General features: G+C 40.0%; 2 protein-coding genes across 3 annotated transcripts in view; both read left to right on the top strand.

Annotated features, from left to right (window-relative positions):
• Nucleotides 1-6,189: 6,189 nt before the first annotated feature.
• On the top strand, nucleotides 6,190-13,499 carry SULT1C4 (sulfotransferase family 1C member 4). Of its 2 annotated transcripts, none has more exons than XM_021292077.2 (8): nucleotides 6,190-6,323; nucleotides 7,304-7,481; nucleotides 9,170-9,307; nucleotides 10,523-10,620; nucleotides 10,930-11,056; nucleotides 12,292-12,386; nucleotides 12,603-12,783; nucleotides 12,944-13,499. In XM_021292077.2, exons 2-8 carry the CDS (start codon nucleotides 7,310-7,312, stop codon nucleotides 13,054-13,056), a joined length of 924 nt encoding a protein of 307 aa, XP_021147752.2. In that variant the 5' UTR covers nucleotides 6,190-6,323; nucleotides 7,304-7,309; the 3' UTR covers nucleotides 13,057-13,499. The 2 variants fall into 2 exon arrangements, with proteins under 2 accessions (XP_021147752.2, XP_005505892.2); XM_005505835.3 differs by lacking the exon at nucleotides 6,190-6,323 and adding an exon at nucleotides 6,727-6,830 and having other exon boundaries at nucleotides 12,944-13,254.
• A 6,670-nt stretch (nucleotides 13,500-20,169) lies between these two features.
• Nucleotides 20,170-22,449, top strand: part of GCC2 (GRIP and coiled-coil domain containing 2) — a 30,028-nt gene continuing 27,748 nt past the window's right edge. Inside the window, exon 1 of the mRNA XM_065060022.1 lies at nucleotides 20,170-20,365. Within this exon, the coding sequence (XP_064916094.1) occupies nucleotides 20,261-20,365 (105 nt within the window). The 5' untranslated portion in view covers nucleotides 20,170-20,260. The remainder of the gene's footprint in view (nucleotides 20,366-22,449) is intronic.

Genomic DNA, 22,449 nt, shown 5'->3' with positions numbered 1-22,449 from the left:
GTAAAAAGGAAACTGGAGCTATAATTTGGTTGGATAAGCAAATGTCTTCTGAACTGGGAATGGCAGTCTTAATGCAACAAAGTCCCAGCTTGAACAGCAGATGTGTCACTTAAGCAAAACTCCATTTAATTGTTCCAGATGAAAGGTCAAGAGGTTTTAGTGCCCAAAGTAGTACAGGGTAGAACTTGAGCATCCTGCTATACCACCAGTAGAGCCAAGAATTAAATTTTCTGCGTCTGGTCTTCAGCCGTAATGAAGAAGTGCACTTTTATTCTCAATAAATAGTTGTAAAGAAAATTGTACAAGTCTGATTGTATTTTGTCTGACCTAGCTTCCTAGTTTCACATAGCCTTGGGAAGAGGCTGCAGTTGCCAGTAGCCCCAAGAGATCTGTATGACTGTAGTGAATCCAAAACAGTGAAGTTATTTTCTCTCAATCACAAGCTGTATAAAGAGGTATAGAAGATATAGGGGCTTAAGAGCAAATACATTTTCCCTGGCTGTTCCCAGGCTGTTTTGTTCTGCTGCTGCTGTGGTACGAACGCTCAATAAATGGTCAAATTGAGGCCTCAGAAATAAATGCCAGTTGAAAGAGAACAGATATGAAATTATGTCAGTTCACAAAGTCCCCTTCAAAGAAGGTGTGCTTACATCCATAAAGAATGCTAAATAAAGTGATTACACAAACAGCCTGTTGAATAACTTCACTTAATGCAAGCAGAGGCTGTGCTACAAAGAAGATGTTTGGCTTGAATGGAAATATTTTCACAACAGTTCATGAAGACAGTTGCTAAAAGAACTTTTTTATAAGCCTTGCTATGCCCCTGCTATTATGGTGGCATGAAGCTTGTCTTTGTATCCATAAATCATAGAATCATAGGATGTCCTGAGTTGGATGGGATGCACAAGGATCATGAAGTCCAATTCCTGAACACAGTACATGACACCTTATTCTGTTCAGGAAAACTGGAATCCTGGATTCAGCTTTAAGAAAGAGATTCATCTGTTGATACAAAGGAATCAGCAGAGGGCAATGGACAGCTTACATTATTTTTTGGAGTGCACATTTTTAAAAGCATTTCTTTCCTGCTATCATTTGGTAGTTACAGGGAAGGTTGACAGGAAAGGATGGAGAAAGTCAATTACTTTTCCACTTAGCACTGCTCTGAGGAAAAGGACCATAAGTGTTCAGTTAGCACTTGCTCATCAATCAACGCATGCCTGATGCCTGGAAGCTTGGACACATACCTGCCATCCATGGGCTCTTCAGTTACATTTGCTCTTGGGCTGCATCTGTCTTCACTTCTGGTTGCTCATCACAGCATGAACTGGGGTCTTGGTGCACCAGTCCCCCATAGCATCTGTCACAAATTCTGGAGCTTTGTTTGGGGAGAAACAAGGACACAGCTGTGTCAGGCATGTAAAACTAAGCAGTGCTCCCAAGTTCTCTAATGTAGACTTTTGCTACATCCATGTTTAAGCCTGAGAGACATTAACAGCTTCTATCCCTTCTATATCGAGCAATGCTGCCTGCATTAACATTTTCCACACTGAGCTTGCAATCTTGCTAGTTCAGTCTGCTGATAATTGGGAACTGTGTATTTTTAAAACATAATAAGTAATGTTAGCAAATAAATTCCATCATTTCATATATATAGGCCACCAAACTCTAAAACTGTTTATTACAAGTTTCCGTTTCCCCCCTGCAGCTCTAAACCAAATCTCATTTACAAGTGGGAATGTATTATTCTGTGTAGTGAATACCTGACCTTTTATTTCTACAAAGTAATTTCCAGAAACAATGCCAAAAGCATGTAGTACCACTGACAGGGTGACACTGCAGCACTTCATATGCATATTTTCTTGAGAAAAGTATTTGGAAAAAGCTGTAGGAGCCCAATTAAGCTTTATCACCTGACTATGCATGCTCACAATAACAAGATTGTATATTAATACAACTGTGACCCCAACACGTGCAGAGCTGGTCAGAGTTATGCAAACTGTGGGCTCTAACACTTCCTCTAGCAGGAAACTCTGCTGGAGAGAGGACACTTAAAGCAAAGAAATTTCTGGTGTCTGATGCTAATGGAACATAAGTGCTTTACTGAGAGGGGCTGCACTTAGGTATTGTCCTTAAATGTGCTGCTGAATTAAAGCCTTAGGACTTTTCATTTCATGTTTTCACTTGACATTTCCCTTAGTATTAGTTTTGCTGTTACATAAATCTATCTGTGACGATTATCTCAACCGTATCTGGCTGCAATCCCTGCGTTCATTAAATAACCATCACTAGATCAGTAGTACCATTCTAGTTTTACAGTTACCAGCAAGAAGATTGCTCTTGACAACATATGGGCTGGACAGCCAGGAGACTGTGACAGGACATGTTTGTGATAAACCCCAGATGTGTCCCACAATACCAAAAGTTTTCATTGCCTAAGGTTGCTTATCGACTGATAGGTAGGTCAGTTCAATTCAGTCACCACAATGTGAATGCAGACAACAAGCTGTAAGATTCAAGAAGCCTGAAAGTGAAACCTTGACCTGTCCAGAGTCTTGTTTTGTTTTTCCAGAATACATGATGTTTTTCTGAATGAGTAATAAAGGTTAGTATCGGAGAATTTCAATAGCTTTCAAATGTAAAGTTAAGTTTAAAATATTTTAACATCTTTTGAGATAAAATCTGTGTTTTGTCCAGCAGAGGGAGACGAGAATTTTATATAAACGTGATACAAACATTAAGCATAACAAGGAAAAAAATTCTTTAAGTCAAACATATTAGCCATGGATTTTGATTTATAAGACATAGTACTCTAGATCATATAGACAGCTAAATATAGGCAAAATCTGATGAAAATCAGACTTGAAACCATATTATAGTGCTTGATACTAATGTAGGATTTGTAGCCTTCATCTCACTTCAAGTCTGATGCTGTACAAATGACAAAAAAGAACAACTCTTTCTAACATGATTTGAAAGTCCTACTGTGAATCTTAATCAATTTTTAAATGTAAAAATATTCAAAACCAACATAAAAATTAGAACAAAAGCAGCTTTATCTGCCTTTAAATTCAGTATTATTCATGTCCACTAGCCTGAGACAGATTTCTTGTCCAAGACACAATTCTATCAGACATTTTAAAAATCCCACATAATACATTCTGTGAGTTTTTGAATTACCTGCATTCTTTCAAATGTTCTTTCTCTATATACAAATGATCCCTGAAATATCCATTGCAGGGAGAGTAAAAAGAGCTAATAAAGAAATGTAAAGCTTTCAATCAGTTAATAAACCAACACCTTTTGCCAGAGATCTCATCGCAGAATTATCTTCAGTAAGAAATGTTCTACAAATTATTTTTAAAAACACAAAAGCTTCAGATGGTAACTGGAAATATATTTTGTTGCTCAGATAATCCCTTTGTTTGTTTTTTTTTTTCAAGCCAGAAAATCTAAAACTGATATATTTAATAGGAATGGAAAAAAGAGATTTCAAAGGAGATCTCATCTGAAGAACAGGAAAAAAAAAAAAAACACACAGACCCAACTCCAAGGTCTGGAGGATGAAGAAAAGAAAACCATGTCTTCGTTCATTTGCTGTCTAGTTTTGACTCCACTGTAGTGCTGTTTATCTTTGCTTAACTCACTTCAGATGTTCTGGTCAGTAGCATTTGGATGTCTCTGCTCATATAAGCAGTCATATGAATGTCAAGAACAGCATGGATAGCCACGAAACATAGCAGCAGCATGTATTAATGGCGTCCTGAATCCACCAAATACCTGAGGCTCCGCAGGACATACACTTCTATTTTTAGTTCCCACCCAGGAAAGAGCAGAAGAAACAGTAATAAATCTCTGCCACTGAATAAAAGCATGTAAGTAAACAGTGCAAATGTGTCATTATCTCCAAAATAACTCAAATGACACCATGCCAAAGGGAAGCTCTATCCTGACACGGAGCAGAAGATGAGGCAGGCCAGGACAGGCCAGTCCAGCACTCTGAGCAACCACCCCAGCAACCTGGTTACCTTGTGAAATAATATTCCTGACCCTCTCTGCCACTGTTATAAACTGGTGTGTGCTGAAAAGAGAATTTTACCTGGAACTAAATGAGAAACTCATAGACAATTATCACATTGTGATAAAACTTGTTGGCTTACCATGTGTACATTTAAGGACGTGAGATGAGAACAAAAGTAAAATAAAGGTACCTCTACTCTCCCTTTGTACTTCTTTTGCTGATCAGATGCAGATTTCACGAAGCTCAGTGACTGTGAACCATAGCATTAACTATCCAAATTCATAATGCTATACAGCAAGGATACTTCCAAGGACAGGGAAGCATATTCCTGATTTGTAGTCACTTATCTCCATGCTCTGAGCACCCAAAAGTCTCTATTTTTATTTTTGTTGAGTGTCCTGTGGCTTTCCATTGCAGGTAAAGATTTTAGTGTTTTCAGCAAAGCCAACACAAAATATAAAATAAAACAAAATGAGTGTGTTTTACATGAGGAAACATCTGCCAGCAGTTTGTGCTCAGGAAATGGGCAGTGGAAACCTGGAGGAAGCTCTTTGCGGAGACTGCCTGGTCTTTTTATAGAGTGGCCCAATAAACAATTATTCTAGCCCAGAAACCCAGTCCCTGGGCTGACTAGTTGATCTCTCACCTCCCTGTTTTACAACAGGAGAAATCCATGACCCATTGCCTATTTCAAAAGCAGTTTTAAAGCTGCAGGCAATGGTTTTTGACCTCACTCCAGATTATCTGGCAAAGTGCACTGTTCACAGGCTACTCAGATTCACAGCTGCAACGAAAGAGAGCCCCTCGATAAGCAGCTCTTGGGTTTTCCTTTGTTCGGACACACCAACTGATATGCTTTGGGGATTACTGCATTATCATGGTGATTTCGTAACTGAAAGGGGAGTAGATACCTTTTCAATCCAGCAAATGAACTGCCAGGTGCAGGTGTGAGAAGGACAAACAGAAAGGACTGGCCTTAACACAGAGAGGAAAATGGCAGGTCATTTCATAATAGAACTTAAAAGTAATGGTCACATTAATAAACAGACAAATGGAAGAAGAAATATTATGCCTTAGCCATATATTCTCTGTTCTGTGTCACTGGTTCTGCCTCCAGGATAAAAACCTGGTGTCAGAGACAGAAGAAAGATCAAGTGGTCAGCTTAAACCTAACCAAGCAGTTCTCTTGGTTTGTTTCCTGATTCTTGGGAAACTTTTCATTAAGTCATACAGGGAACACTGAACCAATTCACTGACTCCCACAGCTCCTGAGTACTCACAGTGCTTGCATGCCTTCAGCAGAAGAGAGAAGCAATGCCTGATAGCAATGCTTTTCAAAGTAATTTTCATTTATGAACACAATCCATTCAAACTTGCTTGAGATCAGCTGGAGTGACCTACCTTTTGCCCAAGAAAAGTTTTTCCTGTTGCAACCAAACATTTTGGTGTGACTGCAACAGCTGGGAAACAGATTTAAAAGCGTCACTGGCATACTTTTAGCAGCCCATGTTACTATGTTGTTCATGGCTAGTCTGGGGCATGTCATTATCTCTCCCAGTATCTCATATGAATATAGACAGGGACTTAAATCTTGTGAAGAAACATTACCTCACACACTGTGATCCATAACCCTGTAATGTCAAGTTAGTTAAGAAGTGCACCTGTCTAGAAAGTGCTATAAAACATAAATGGTTGGCCACAGCAATGGGACAGACCCTCAGACATTTATTAAATGATTACGGTGCAGTACACGGTGAAAATGAAACCAAGTTACTTCTAATTCATTCAGTCCTATTTATCTTAGGCACCAACAAATAACAAAGTGTTTTGCAATTTAGATTAAATATTTGTAAGAAAATGAAATATTCCAAGATGGTTGACAATGACAGAGACAAGTTAAAATCATTTTGCTGGAGCTACTGACTGATATTTAATGTTGTTGGCAGTAAATAATCATACTTTAGATGATAGATCATAGAATAGATCATAGAACGGTTTGGGTCGGAAGGGACCTTAAAGATCATCTAGTTTTGACCCCACTACCATGGGCAGTGACATCTTCCACTAGATGAGGATTCAAAGTCTTTTTCCTTCATGAGATCAAACAGGAGTTCATAAACCAAGCCAGACACACTGTTCAACTATTGGCTGCTGCTGCACCTCCTCCTTTGCTCTCCTCATGCTCAGGAGGAATAGAAACTCCACCCAAACTTTCATTCTGCTTCTGCCTGAAAATCTAAGTGGGTGCACAGTCATCAATACAGCCAAGGACTGAAGATATTCAATCAGGAAAAATTCTCTGGCAAGTTTCTTTTACCTTCTTTTTTTTTTTCTTTAATTTCTTGAGTCACTTCCCAGCCACTAATCCAACCTCTTGCTATAATCAACTGTACCTCTGGGAAATTGTGTGTGAGTCAACAAGGAAATGAAAGGAAATATTTTGGTGATGTTTGCTGTTGGGATTGAAATGTCTTTTATCTTTTCTGGCTGGTATTTTTAATTGAAGCAATTTCCGTAGCCTCCTTTTAAGCAGAACTTTCCTCTGATCATATTCTGGCTCTCTGAAGGTTATGGCTAAGAACAGTCCTCCTTGAAAGAAATCCAGAAATCAATAACTAGTTATCATAAAATGGGACAATCAGCAGTAGAATTAACTAGATTTATTTAAATAATTGAAGTCTAACAACCTTTAGTTAATGATTTATCTAGTCCAGTTTATTTTTCTGCAAAAAAAAATCATTATACAGCAGAGAGCTCTAAGAGTGAAAAGCTCCAGGAACAAAACACTGAAAAGCTTTCAAATATTTTTGTGAGTATGAGGTCCAAAGGGTGTTAGAAGGTGTTTCTGTTTATTTTCCTTGAGAAGGTTTGGGTCCTGCTTGCTGAATTCAATGGGAGCTGTTATGCCTTCTTTTGAATCGTACCTCTAATCAATTACTTTTTCCTGCCTTTCAAAAGGCACATACTTACAATCAAAATTTTACATAAATATGTCTGGTAAAATGTTTAAAGATGGAATTTTTTCTTTTCTCTTTCCGTACCTGAGTAAATGGAGTGATTTTTAGAGATACTGAAACCCACCAGCAGCAATATACCAAGCATTTCTGAAAATCAGATCCAACTTTAAGGATATGTGGATCCAGATAGGCCAAATCATAGCCAAAGAAACAAGAAGACATGGAACTCAGTCTATAAAAGATACCTCAAAAACAGATCAGTAAGCTTAGATATTTTTTTCTCAGAGCAACCATGTTAATTCCAAGCCTTTCTTTCTTCATGCAGTGTTCAATGGTCCTGGATAAAATGGGAGATTTGAGTCTGGAACAGACACTGGACCGAGCTGAGTTACGTGAATTAAAAGGTATTCCCTTGACAACAGCAACATACAGCATATGGGACCAAGTGTGGAAGTTCAAAGCCAGACCTGACGATCTGCTCATCTCAACCTATGCAAAAGCAGGTTGGTATGGGAAGGAAACAGAATAGAAAAGATTGTGATAGTGCTTATTATTGGAACTGAAAATTAAGTTTTTCATTTGTGGCTAATATTTGCTTGATCCCAAACCAGACATATTTTAAAGACATGAAGCTCTGTCAGCTGTCACAAGTGACTTTTGATTTCTTTGTCAGAAGTGACAACTATCTATTATTACTGAAGTTCAAACGGTCACAGTCCAATTACTTATACTTAAAGGTTTCCATTGATTTAGATTATATACACATATATTAGTAGCAACAATAGTCTTCCACCAATAGATATTGATTTAGCAAAGCCACATAAAAGTAATCATTACTAAGAAGTAATAGAAACCAGTTGAACAACTATGGATTTTATTGTGTATTTAGAGAATGACTTGGTGTGTAAACCAGTACTGATTTCTGGAAACAGGTTAATTGTTTTAATGAAATAACCAAATTAACTTAATAATTTTAGCAAATAAAATAAAATACCCACCATTAATATTAGCTATCTGTTATTTTATCCACTGATTAGCCATTTAGCTCATTACTATTGCTCTTCTTGATCAGACCCTTTATACTTACTGCACAGGAAAACAATGAATAATAAGCATCAATATTAATCCTGGATGAATAAAAACATGTAAAGTCTAGGGGATTCAGGAACAGATTCATGAACATTTCATGAGTATTATAAGAAAAATTACTTGAATTAGCAAGAATTTTTAAGTTTGATTTGGTTTTTTGGTTGTGGGGTTTTTTTGTTGTTTTTGGGGGTTTGTTTCAGTAGGAAAAATCACATCACCAAACAAACAAACAAAAAAAATCAAACCTGAAAACTTTTAATTTATTTCCTGTATACTGAAAGGAAAAACACATTATTTTATCCAAGCTGTATCAGGCATGGAATCAAAAAGGATTATAGTTAGGAATCCATTCAACATTATGTTGTATCTGCCAGAGATGTACAATTCAAGCATCTTAAGAGGGGCTGAGTTTCCTGCCCACATTGCTTTCTGAGTTATCCCTTAGCCTGTTCTCCAGTTGACCTGCCACAGTACCTTGAAGGAGATGTGGTTAACCCAGTGACCATGGTTATTAGCGAAAAGATGTTCATGAAAGACAGAATAACTCTTACAAGATGTTGCAATGCCTAAGGCAGATGAAAGGTTGTACTGACCTTTGTTGGAGCATTTCAAATGGGAATATCGAAAATACTGCAATTTTTTTACATTTTCAAACCGTATGAAATTTTTACTCACTCAAAGTTCAGGTATTGCATTTTTTCATTCAAATTCAGAATGAAAATAATGTTGAAATACCTGAGTTTTTATGAGGTATGAAAACTGGGAGGAGGGAATTTCATTCTCCTCTGCAAATAATACGATCTCTAAATAATAGTGAGTTTATCCCAGAGCATTTTTCATTACTGACATGAGGGTGGAGGCTTTCTGTTGGCAACAAGAAGCCTGTCTAAAATGGAATCCCTGAAACTGTGTTTTGGGAACTACCTTGGTATTCCTAACTATGCATTTTTCCTCCACTACCCTCTCTTTCCTCTTTGTTCATCATCTTCTGTGCTGCTCCTTTCTCCTTTAATAGGGTGTCTATCCTTCTGGCTTTCAGCTTCCTAGCAGAAAAGACTCTTGGCTGTCCCTGAAGGAAGTGTCTAAACACTGGTATTTTCAGGTACCACATGGACACAAGAAATAGTGGATATGATTCAACAAAATGGAGATGTCGAGAAGTGTAGACGTGCCACTACTTACAGACGCCATCCTTTCCTTGAGTGGTACATCCCAGAGCCTTCATCTTTGCGTTACTCAGGTAAATATTGGACAAATAGATTTATATTTCAGACAAAATGAAATAAAACAAGCACCCAGTGCTGCTGCCACAGGTTTCCTGGGAAAGGTCCCGCTTGCTTTGTCACTGAGCTGTGCACCATGCTGGGTATTAGGGATCAGTTCTATTGCTTTAATATAAACATCTAGTGCTACTCCAGCCAATGCAAGGCTGGCAGGTGTGACACAGGCACTACTGAAGACCATGCTGTCCTGGGGTGGCATCTGAAATCTGTGTGTGATACTCCACAGTATCTAAATCAGCAGCAGATATGCATAAAATGGCAATGTGTGGGCTGTATGGAAGAGAAACCTATGCCATGGATATATCCCCAAAAGGTGGATAACGTTTTTGGTGGTTTTGCTACTGAGTAACTGTTGTAAAATTCTAGGGTCTAGTCATCTAAACAAGCTGTGGAGCATTCAGACAACCAGCAGGCCTGACTATTTTGCAAAGACACTTTCCTACAAGAGTCTTCCCCCAGCAAGGGCTCCCATTCCACATACTTTTATAAGCCAGACTCTCTTCATATTTGAAGCTAAAATGCTTGACTAACAATGCAGCAGAAGTGCTAGTTTTTATCTTCTAAACTAGACTGTGTTGACACAGAGACAAAAAAGTGATAAAGGATAAGAATGATAAATGATGACAGGAAAATAAATTATAGAGGTCATGATAGATGTTTAAACATCACATAACACCAGGTATTCCCATTTATCCACAGCTACACCAAATCTATTGTCCATCATTCTCCCAGTCTCTCTTTGCACACTATCCAGAAAGTCTAGTCAGTCAGTCTGTTCAAGTATCCTAGAAAGAAACATGCTTTTCTTACCTACAAAGTGAAAGGAGATCACTAAATATTGTGAAGGAAAAACTTTGGTTGGGTAAATATAAATTAGTATTCGTCATTACCCCTTGGAATGCAGGGGTTAGGGAACCAAGAAAGCAACTAGGTATGAAACAGTGTTGCCTCTTTCCTGCTTGAATACATAGGTCAAAATTTCTCAATAAGCCCTGAAGGGGCTTATGCAATGTTGTATATGTTACACTGCTACATAATTGCTTTGGAGATGAATGATCATTGCAAAGTGAACTGCTGAAAAGTCACAGTCAAAATCATACATCTGAGAAAAGCAAAGAAGTGCTAGTGCAATTCAGAGAACAAGTCACATCTCATAATGAAACATCCCACAGGCTTGGAGTTAGCTGAAGCTATGCCTTCTCCACGAACAATGAAAACTCACCTCCCTGTGCAGCTGGTGCCTCCCTCCTTCTGGGAACAAAACTGTAAGGTAAGGCTAAAGAGGTAGGACTCAATTCTACTTCACCTATAAGGAAAGTGATGTGAACCAGGACTGAATGTGGTTTCCAGAATCTTTGTGAAACCTAAAGATCTCCCCAGATATTTTCCCTTCAATGTGCCTGTGTGAAGCTAAAAAAGTCATGACTAAGTTACCTGTGTTGGATTTCAGAAAATGGCAGCTTCAAAGCAAATTCTCTTTAGCCTCTGTCAGGCTCCAAAACTCCAGATGCTCAATATCAAGCATGTGTAAGTTAATTTCTCTCTCTCCCTCTCTCTTTCTCTTTTCATATAAATAAAGATAATCTATGTGGCAAGAAATCCGAAAGACAGCCTGGTGTCATACTACCATTTCCACAGAATGAATAAAGCAATGCCTGAGCCAGGAACCTGGGAGGAGTTCATGGAGAAATTCATGGCAGGAAAAGGTGATGAACAGTTGTAAAAGAGATTTTGTTCTTTTAAGAAATGTGTGACTGATTTATTTATTTCAGCTATGCTTTGAAATTCAGTGCTGACACTCTCTGGAAGGATATCTACTGAAGGTGTTCCAGTACTAATTTATCTTCATTCATAGGTTTTTATTGCTACCTAAAGGATTAATTTTGTCTTTACATTTGCATTTTGAAAGGGAAAAAAAAAAAAAAGCTACTCTTTATGCTATTATCATTCAGTAACATATGTAACAATTTTCAGGTTTGATCTCTTCTGTCTGAGGTTAACAGAAACCTGCTTAGAAGCCAGCTGGGAAGGAAGAGTGTTTTAACTGGGTTTACCCTAGCCTGTTATATGAGAAACCAAGGATTAATTTTGTGTAAAAATGTTTGGTGTGAATTTGAGTTAAGGGAGTCTTTTTACCTAATTTAATATTTTTACCTAAATCAGGCATTTGAACAAAGCCAGTTTTCTAGCTAAAGGCAAGCAACCCCGGAAGCTGATTCTTCCCTTTCCAAAAAAAGTGCTGATACACAACAAAGAAAACCTGCTCAGGTGGATGGCACTCTGCAATTTTGGTCATTAAAGCTTCCACATGTCCTTAGCATTTTGCCATCACATAGGCCTAGAAACACCACTATCTGGACCAGTATGAGAGACCTTGTGTCCTGAGTTTGACTAGCTCAGCTTGGGAGCCATCTGTCACAGCACAGATGTCTAGAACATAGCTACGTCTGTCCAAGCTGGTCATCTTGATACTTGCTGGAGAGAAACAGGCACTTCTGATAGTATATCAAATATTTAAACCAGTTAGAACCACAGAATAATGCAAGTTGGAGGTGATATTTGGTGTCTATCTGGTCCAACTCCCTGTGCAAAGCAGCACAAATTAAGACCAGTCTTGTCCAGCTGATCAGATGAATCACTCTGGAAACATCTGCTTCTCTCCATTGACTGTAAAGACAGCCTGGATTTTTCATTCAGCAGTAAACATCTGCATTTGTTGTCCTCTAAAGTTACACATGAATCCCACTCTGAGCATCCATACATCTGAGGGATTGATAGCACAAATGCTGTGATGAGCACAGAGCACAGTAGTCGTGGTCACAGTGATTCAAAACCAGCTGGGAAATGCATAGACACTGGTTATGAGGAAAACACGAGTGCCACACATAACTAAAGACAGTTTGGGCATTTTTAGCCACTGACGATGTCACTCCTTTTTCAGTGCTCTGGGGTTCCTGGTATGACCATGTAAAGGGATGGTGGAAGGCAAAAGATAAGCACCGGATCCTCTACCTCTTCTATGAAGATATGAAGGAGGTAAAAGGCTGGATGTATGTTTATAGAGCCCAGAAATCTGGAGGTCTAGTAGATGTCACCTACAATCAACAGTTTTCTATTGTAATGTCAGCCATATCAGTAAATCTTCAGACAACTTGGTTGTCTCACCCTGACAACAATTGCAACTTTAACACCATGTTTGATTTCTTTGCTTTTCCTGGCTCTGTATCTTATCCCATGTTATTCTCTTTACAGAATCCAAAGCAAGAAATTCAGAAGATTCTGAAGTTCCTGGAGAAGGACTTGACCGAGGATGTTCTAAACAAGATACTCCACAATACCTCATTTGAGGTAATGAAAGAAAATCCCATGGCAAACTACACTAAGGACTTTCCAGGAGTAATGGATCACTCTCTTTTCCCATTCATGAGAAAAGGTACTGAGGTTTGTTACTGACATCAACTCTGTGTTCCTGGTTATTATTGTTTTAAAGTGAGCCTTAAAGTACAAGGATCCAGTGAATCATGGCTAATGGGCTTCAGGAAATAGTAGTAAATTAATCTTTTTTTTTCTTTTTTTGCTTTGCTGTTTCTTAGGGGTTGTCAGTGACTGGAAGAATTACTTCACTGTGGCACAAAATAAGAAATTTGATGAAGATTATAAGAAGAAAATGGCTGATACCTCTCTTGTTTTTCGCACAGAATTGTGATTAGCAATGGGAATTATTCTCTACGATCTTCAGCATTTTCCATTTTATGTATTTTGCTTTTCCTTCACACAACGCCTGTGTTTCTAAGATTTCAATATCTCTCTTTCAAACACCACTGATTTTTTGTTGCCATGAGAGTACACAAATTATGCGGAGTTTAGGTTGGTCTCCCTGAACTGGATACTTCTCGTTCATCCTTCCCACAGTAATTTTCAGCATTAACAGAAATATTTCAGACATGCTTTGGCTTTTTGTCTTTGTAAAAGTGCAGTTGATATTGCTGGTGTGTTCAAATAAACCTCTAACAGAAATTAGAAACCAACTGGAAAAAAGCTCTCAAGATAATGCAGTGGGTGTATGCATAGTATGTTATTCATATGTCGTATATACATTAATCAATATATAACAATAAACAAATTTAAAAGTGATCAAGTATAAATAGAGCAACAAAAGAAGCACTTTATTTTTTCTCTTGTTTTAATCTGTACATCATAAATGGCATTGAAGTGAAAGCAAAAATACCAAACACCAATTACTTCCTTTGATAAAACTTGCCAAACGACTACATAAAGGCATTTATCTACAATCCAGCTGTGGAGGCAGTAGTCCCTACTGCATCAGGACAAGAAAGTTTTCTCACTGTTGCCTTTTGAAACAGATCACACGATCTTCTGTTAACATCTGGAGAATTCTGAAAGCTGGTATGAACCAGCTGGTATGGTCAAGAGTCAGTGCTGCGTATACCACCACACTCTTCTCCACCGTTGTAAAAGTGTTCATCAGACGCATCACGTTATTACCTCCTCCTTTTCTTCACTCTTCTCTTGTGTAGCCAAACAGACAAACATCCCATTGAGGGCTTTTAGTTGCAATAGGGCCTGGTCAATATTAACAAATAAAGACCAGTTCTGCTTTAGCATCAATACCAGCACTATAGCCATGCTTTGAGCTTGTGGGAAATTAACTAAAATTATTCATAAGCCATTTAATTACAGACAACTGCTACCAATCCACTTTTGGATTTAATGTGCCACCACTGAGTTTGGCACACAAAAAAGGCCTCGAAGAGTTCCTGCTTAACTGAGTTTGCACTCTGAATGTCAGAGGGAAAACAACACAGATGACAGCAGCTGGAGGAAAATACTCGCCTTAATCTCATTCAGTCTAGTTTAGTCTATTATAACAAAGAAAATGTTTGCTGAGGTTACTTCTCTTGGGCCTGTGGAGAGTTCCAAGGATTTAGTAATAAGAGCAGCTGTCAAGATGCACAGTCCATTTCAGATTATCAATTTAATCCAAATATCTAAAATGAACGCAGTTCTCTAAAGGGTAGCAATATCTTGCATCAAGTTTGAAAACAAACAAAAAACTTCCTGCTAAATGTAGAAGTTACACTGTCAGTTCCTGGCACACTAAGTTTCCCCCCAAAACGCAGGAAACACTGAAACAAGATGCATTGACTTAAGTTAACAGAGATTCCTGCCCACAATAAAGGATGTATCAGTGAATTAACTACCTGAGAAAGAAAAAAATTATCCAGCAGAGATGCCAGCAAGGCTAAATATTAGCCCAAGGAGCTTTCTGGCACTTGTTTGTTTTTTTGTTTATGATTAACTTTATTTGCTATCTTGTTATTGCCAGTATGAGGAAAAGGCGTTGCCTGCTCTCTGGCATATTTCCATCCTCTTGGGTTGCTCCATGAAATCACGAGTCAGCTTTGTTTGTCAATCTAATCCTCATTCAGTGTCATAAGACCAATCAGTAAATGAAAAACCTGCTTAAGGCAGTAGTTTGGTGACATTTTATCAGCAGTGCTGCACAAAAGGTTGCACAGATGACGTATTTGCTCCTCCTTTGAAATCTCTGAATCTATCAGAAGTGCAAAATGCTGATGGTAGCTGAAGTCTGGTCTGGAAGAGACCTTCACAGCCACTGAAAGGAAAGAGCCAGCGTATCATAAGGGGCTCATGTCACGTTGGAAAAGTCACCTCTGTTCTTACTTCCTCAGGTAACTCTTCACCAAGCTACAATGAAGCTGCTCTGAAAAACAGATAAAAAGTCACACAGGTCAGAGGGAAACAAACACTGCATATATGGTTACATAAAAACTGGCTTTTCTTATCCTATTGATATTATCCTTGTATTTATTCAAAGACAGAAAAGTTAATCTTCATGACAAAATATAGCTGGCAGTGGGATAGAAAAGTGGGATGTTTCTGCTTTTTAAGCCCTCTCAGGCCACCACAGTTGAGAGAGATCAGCCTGTGGATTCAATCATAATTTGCAAAATATTATTAATTATACCAGTGTAAAGCTACAGGGAACAGTGAATTGTTACCTGTGAAAATGATTGGATGTGTAGTTACCAGGAAAGTTTGGAAAAGGAGTTAATGGGCTGTATATGTCCCCCAGTGGGCCTGGAGACCACCGTGCTTTGGTGTCTATGACGGTATATCAGCATAGATGTGCACATGCTTCTGGGTAGATGACTGGAGGGTGCCTCCATCTAGAGCACCTTTAACTTATGTTACTTTAGGTTTGTTGGTTGTTATGTACAGAAGAACTTTAGATGACGTGTTTGTATACAAAGATTGTTTCTTAATACCAACGCAAGTTGGTGAGAGATTTATTTTTACACAAGGTACTGTAAATCAATGAGCACCTGCAGAAGGAGATTGTACATGTTAAGCTAAATTATTTTGAATAAATTTAAACGACTGTCAATTTTCTGGTGCAAACAAGTGACTCTGTTTACTATGGTGATAGAGCCCTGTACAAAGCTCTATTGGACATCTGTCTTGAGTATAGACCTATGCTTTATTTTTCATACAGTTACCTAGATGCATGATTTTACTAACCTTCTTATACAGGCGCAACTTCTTCCATGTCAGTTTAAAAAGAACTTGTGTCAGTTCAGCTAATGCAATCTCACAGCAACTTCTTCAATGCCGCTCCTCTCTTCCCTTACAAGAAAGCACCTGCAGAGTTTTGATAGCTGGAAAACTTTCCTATTTATCTCTAATAAAGGTTTGAAAATCAGTGTTGACTAATACACATCAGTTGTTCACATGGTTCTGTTTTGGAGCTCTACCTAAACAAATCCTCCCACAGGAATGGCTGAAGATTCCTGCTTCGATATAGATCTTTTTACAGGAACTGTTGTATTAATTCTAGGGTAGTCACAATGGTCCTTTAGCTTGACTGCCATTAGCAATTAGGGGAGCCATTTTACTTTCACATGGAAGGCAAACATCTATGAGACAGAATGGAAGAAGCCCCAAGTTTCAAAAAAATAAACAAAGAGACAGAGAAGGGAGCTGTTCTATCTTCTTAGCTAGCACTCAAAGACAGAGGGACACTGCTTTCCTTTCCACTAATTTTACTGTAGATGATCCGCTTCATGCTTGGATTGAAAGTCACTGTTCCTCCAGTTAGGAAACAGACTGCAGACAGAAAGTAGTTTCTATGTAATTTGTCCTATCTATATAGGATATGGATATACTACCCTATAATATATGCCTTATAAGTTTTTTATAATGATTTATGTCAACATGTTCACAAAGAGCCTTATCAACAAGGTTAATTATTAATTCTGGATTTTTCCAGAGGTACGTTAACATTATATTTTAAGCCTGGATGGAAGCTTTCACTTCCTTCAGGTCCTCAAGGAGTGATGCAAGCCCTGTCTCTGTGTAGGCTGCAGGTGAGCCTAGAGGCACACTGTGAGAGAAAGTTAAGCCGTTCATACTCATAGTATGCAACCAAACTGTGCTGGCCAGACCTAAAGCCACGGGCTTAGGCTGGATAACAAGGCTCTGCCCACCCTCCAGACTAAGCACAGACTTAGGCACTGTGTAGGTGGATCAGGAATGCTGTTATGCAGCAGTGTTCCATGGCTAATGTTGAAGAGACAAATTACTCATGGATTATTTTGCAAAAGGGCTTCGGCAAAGCCTGCTGCAAGGGTAGTTGGTGTTTATCAGCAGTGTGAGCTCAGACTGCCTTTGGGACTGTGTGAAGGCTCACAGTTGAATTATGGTCATCTACCATGATCATAGAGACAGAGAGATTACGTCAAAAGCAAGCCACATTGCGTCCTGCTCTAGTACAGGCAACGTAGATGTAAGTATAGTCTCAGGCCTGGGGGTTTTGCAGATGAGCTGTAGAACACCGAACCCCTTACTTTTCAGTTTTCTATTGCAATTTAAGACCAAAGTTAAGGACTACGTATCCAATTTTTTTTTTTTAATGCCTAACCAAATCCTTCGCACACAGAGTAGTATTGAGATAAATATAAAGGACAGCACTGCCCTTGCATCTTATTTATTCACATAAACATTCAGATTAACCTCCCCTTTTACACTTTATTAGCCTTTTTCATTGTACCTACAGGTACATCTCCCATTCCACTCCAGTGGGAACCTGCTAAACCTTAAACCAACCCAACAAAATGGCCACAGTCAGCCAAAGGGTTTACAGTTCACTTGTATGTGGAAGGGAACATATACAAATTCTTACCTTGCCTTCATTTATACTAATATGGCATGTAGAAAAGAGATAAAAGCAGCTCAAAGCAAGAATGCTGACTGGCCTGGCATAGTGCACAAGCAAAAGAGGTTGTCATCTTTAGAACCTGTTGGAAAGCAGACTCTACAGTGGGAAGAATTTAAATCACCGGCTCTTGTATGCTGGAAACACATTCCTCAGTTGCACAATTACAGTAATTTTCTCATTCTGTGCTCTTTGGAAAATTCCTGCAGGTCTAATAATTTCCATGATAGTGCACAAGCATTTGTACGTTGCCTTTATGTGACAGCTAATCACAGCCCTGTGGGACTTGGCCTCTCAACAAAAGAAGAATTTATAGTTTGTTATGCTCTGTCCCAGCATATCTCATAAATGTCTTGACAATCTTGTTTTACATAAAAAATGCTATTTTAAAAGATGAACTAATTATCTTTTACATAGACAATAAAATTATAGAATATAGAAAGCATATATTCTTGTTTTTCTTACTTATCTTGTCCCAAATTAGCTGCATGCAATATGTATCACCTTACTGGCTCCTACTAGATAGGCAAGATGTACTATTCATAAACTGTTAAAGAAAATTATGTAAGCCTATAGCACGTACGAATCAACATTTTTTCCCACAAAATATAGAGCAACTGGTACTTTACTGTAACACGTTGAAAAAAACAGCGCTCAAAATCCTCAATCTTTTTTATTCCAGTTATTCTAGAAACTATTCCTTAACCAGGACGCTTTGCAACTGCCGTTGCAATTCAAGACCAGAATGAAAGACTGTCAAGACTGTCTCATTTGTAAAACATGGCTAAATTACATTGCACGAAATGGAGGGAGGTGGGAAGGGAGAATTGGCCTGTCCCTGTCAAATACGTGTCTCACAGGAGCAGGAACCTACGTCAGGGGCTGAGTGCTCTCTAGCCAGAATCAGTTTCAGAAAGCCTACAATAAGTGAGCTAGTAGTTCATTGTTTACAGTACAAACACATCTGAAACCCCTTTGTGCGTCTGCCTTGGACCATCTCCAAAATCAGTTTCCTCGTTGGCTAAGTCATGAAATGACCCAAGAGTTGGATCACAACACATATTTTCTGAGGATAGACAAAACATTGTTTTCTCTGGGGTTTTCCAAAAGAGAAGGTAAGCTTTCCTATAGCATTCTCCCCAAACATCCAACTTCAATCGTAGGCTGACCTGGAAGGAAAAAGCAGTGCAGTATGGCATAGGTAAGGGGTCAAAAGCATTTGCCATAGGATGGTTCTGCAAGGACTGTGTCTAGGAAGGCTCTTCTTGAAGTTGTATGAAACCCCCATATTTGACTGCGGCAGCGCAGGCCTAGGTACCCAGTTCAGAGTCTCCCAAAGAAAAAGGGAAGACTGCTTAGTGCCCTGTGGGGCTTCTAAAAATGTGTAATAGAAGTAAAGGAAAATAGCTTCTAGCAGTTTGGTTAGGGAGATCTATTTCTTGCCAGCAACCTCTGTGAGAGCATGGAACCATATGCTCCTGCTGCAGTTGTGTATCTGTGTAGTTTACAACAGACAATAAATATATATATTGTACAGTGAATGTATTGGAGGAATAAAAGACAAGGAAATAATTTCTAAGGTGAAGAACCTTTCTGCCTTTTGTCACTGTCATTTATATTTTAAAAGAAGAATGACAATAAGCATACTTGGAAAATGCAAATTATTCTTCCAAAAGCAGCATTTTGACTCACATTAGTCTCTTTTTTTTTTATTATTAAAATAATAGGCATTCTCTCATGACACCATAATTAATTTGGTGATATTCAATATTTATCCAGTGAACTGTAAATAGAATCATATGCCTAAATTTTTTCTCCCAGGCAACTTCTCATTAAAAATCAATTACTTATCACAAAACGTCAAAAAGCATTCAGGCATTATGAAAGGGCATGCATGGTTACAATGAAAAATGTGTGCACTTAAAAGTAGGTATTTCTCCCCTCAAACACCTACCCAAATGGCCATAAAATGTCTTTTAATTAAAAACAAACAAACAAACAGAAAGACACAACAGAACTACAAGCCCTAATACTTGGCTTCTGCTATTTGCTCTGGTACAGTCCTTCGTATCTGATGTTTGATAAACAACTTAATCACTTTGTGTTTCCATCAAGATATTAAAAACAGGATCCTAAATCCTTAAGTACCTGTCGGGGCACATAGCTGTTCATCTCACACTCTCCTTATGGCGACAGCGACAGACACTTGCCTAACACCAGGCTCCCCACACCATAAGGTGCCCTTACAGCAGTGCATACCCCTCAGGAGCCCTTCAGGAATAGGAAGTGGTGGGGTGCAGGCGTGTTGTAGCCTCTTCCCCAGTGCCATTTTCATTAGACAGAGAGCGTGCGGCGGGCAGCACTACCTGCACCGCCTGCCTTAAGCCACCTTTCAGGTGGGTTTTGCCGCCGAAGCAGCGTGGACAGAGCACAATCCCTGTCAGGCGACAGCAGCTGGGCAGGGCTGTACCACATCCCTCCCTTTCCGCACGCCCCGCTCCCCGACAGTGAGCCGTTAAACCGCCGGCGTCACCGGCCGGGGGGCGGGGCGGGGCGGGGCTGGGCGCCGAGGAGGCGGGGCTCAGGTGATGGACGTTCTCTGACCCTCTGCCGGCACCGGAGCGGGGAGTTGCTGCGTTACCGGCGTACGTGGATGACGAAGGCGGAAGTGGGTCGGGGAGGATGTAGCGGCGCTGACAGCGGCTACGGCGCCGCCGCGATTTCCCTGCCTGTGCAGCCAGCCGGCTCCACCATGGAGGTAACGGGGCGAGCGGAGGAAGAGGGGACGCAGACCCGTTCAGTGGGGTGAGGGGTGTCCGCTGCTGGGAGGGGGGCTCGTGACATTGGGCTGCGGGGCGGGGGCGGAGCGAGGTGCGCGCGCCAGCCCACCCCCCCATCCCCCAAAGCGGGTGGTGCAACCCGCTCCCCGCTCGCGCGCAGCCCCCTCCGCGCGCCGCCAGCGGCCATTGGCAGGCGGTTTGTCAGCGCCCGGGGCCGTCGCGCCGGCCGGGTGGCGCCGCTCGCCTCAGGGCCCGCCGGCGGCTGCTGCGCGGCTGCCAGCGTGGCGGGCAGGGTAACCCGCGGGCCGCTGCGCGACCCTTCGCCTCCTCCCCGGAATGTTGCGGCCCCGCTGGGCGGGAGCTGTGATGGGGTGCGATGCTCGGCCCGCCGCCCTCCCCGCTGCGCTGGACAGGGGTGGGCGCTTCGACTGTGCACTGTGGCGGTGTGAGCGCCGGTGCGGGCTTCAGGGGTTGCTGAAGTGCCTCCTGCTGGAAGGTGGGGATGCCATCGTGTTTGTATGGGATGGGGGAGATCAGCCAGTGCTGACTCAAGGGGAGAAACATTCAGGTGACACACGGTGGATGTGTGGAGTGCTTACTCTTTCAAAGTACCCACGGGTGAACAAGCATTCCTTCCCTATTGAAATGACCTGATGCGTTAACAGTGTGCCAACTATGAAATGCTTACCAAACACGCGGATAGGATCACTGAAGTGTATATACATCTAGTGTAGCTTGCGTAACCACCAAGGCAAACCCAAAGGCAAGGCTGTAGAGGTTAAAATTCATACTTTAAATTTAACTCTCCTTGTAGTTTCTGAGCTGCACACCTTGTAACTATGACTCTGCTTTCTGAAATGATCACAACTCAAAATAAGTTTTGATGTCACTTGGTACGATTAGAATTAGTGGTGTCTGAAAGTCACATGCTGCTCAGGAGGTCGCTGTTTGTAATGGTCGTTACTGCCACAGTTCTCATCAAAGGTTGATATATTGTGTTCATACATTGGTTAGGCTTCCTAAAAGTATCTTTAGCTGTTGCAAAAGTAAGGGGTAGACAGCAATTAAAATACACAGAACATGCCGAACTGTGGCTTGGAAACACCTTAGTGTAGATAAAGAGGGCTTTAATTAAAAAGAAAAAGTTGTCTCTGCATCTGTCAGTAAAGTATGAAAGCATACCCAGTTTTCAGAATGGTGGGATAGAAACTTGAGAGTATTTGCAGAATTCATTTTTGTGCTTAGAAGTGTACTTATAATCTGCTATCTCACAGTTTGGATGCAACTAATCAATATAAAGTTCAGAGTTTTTTAGTAACCATATTCCTTGTTCTTCTAACTGAGATGGGTGAAACCCTTTGCACCAGCTGCTCTGGTTTCTATTACCAGAACAACAAAACTGGATGCATTCTCTTACGTGATACATGGTTCTACTTCTCTGCATATTAGCTTAAAGGAGAGTGAAAGTAATGTGTAGATTCATCAGACCTTGCTGTAGTAGGAGGAGACATGTGCTGTCATTTTCTAAGCAGTACATTAAATTTGTTGTACTTAATTATATTGTGTAAGTCTACTGCTTGTAGTGACAGTGTTTTGTTAAATGCAGTGCTGAAATATTAAGAATGTAAATGTTGACAAAGTGTTGCGTACCGAGAAAATATGAAACTTAAAAACACCTCTAGCCCATGTGATACAGAGAGCAATAACTGTAACTGCCTTTGTCCTTGGTCGGTACTTGAACTCATATTACTAATTATGACCTTTCTTCTTATCTGTGTCAGCTGTTCTTTCCATTAGTCAGCGATTCTTCATTCTGGTAGTGCTTACATCCAGTTTGTTTTTTCCTTAGTTTCTACTGTAAGGGTTTTTTTGTCAGAATAAAGAGAGTAGAAAAATAAAAGTGAAAGTAAGTGGATATACATATTCACACACACACACACACACATGTAGATATTTAAAAATACAGCTACCTATATATACACCCCTTCACTTTTATACACACATATCTTATAGTATAAAGGAAAAAGAAGGGTAAGCATCAAAGCTTGGAAATGCTACCCTT

This window comes from Columba livia, chromosome 1 (genome assembly GCF_036013475.1).
Source record: "Columba livia isolate bColLiv1 breed racing homer chromosome 1, bColLiv1.pat.W.v2, whole genome shotgun sequence".
NCBI classification, from domain to species: domain Eukaryota; kingdom Metazoa; phylum Chordata; class Aves; order Columbiformes; family Columbidae; genus Columba; species Columba livia.
The sequence above is the reverse complement of the archived record's forward strand: the minus strand, read 5'-3'. Positions and strand labels throughout refer to the sequence as shown.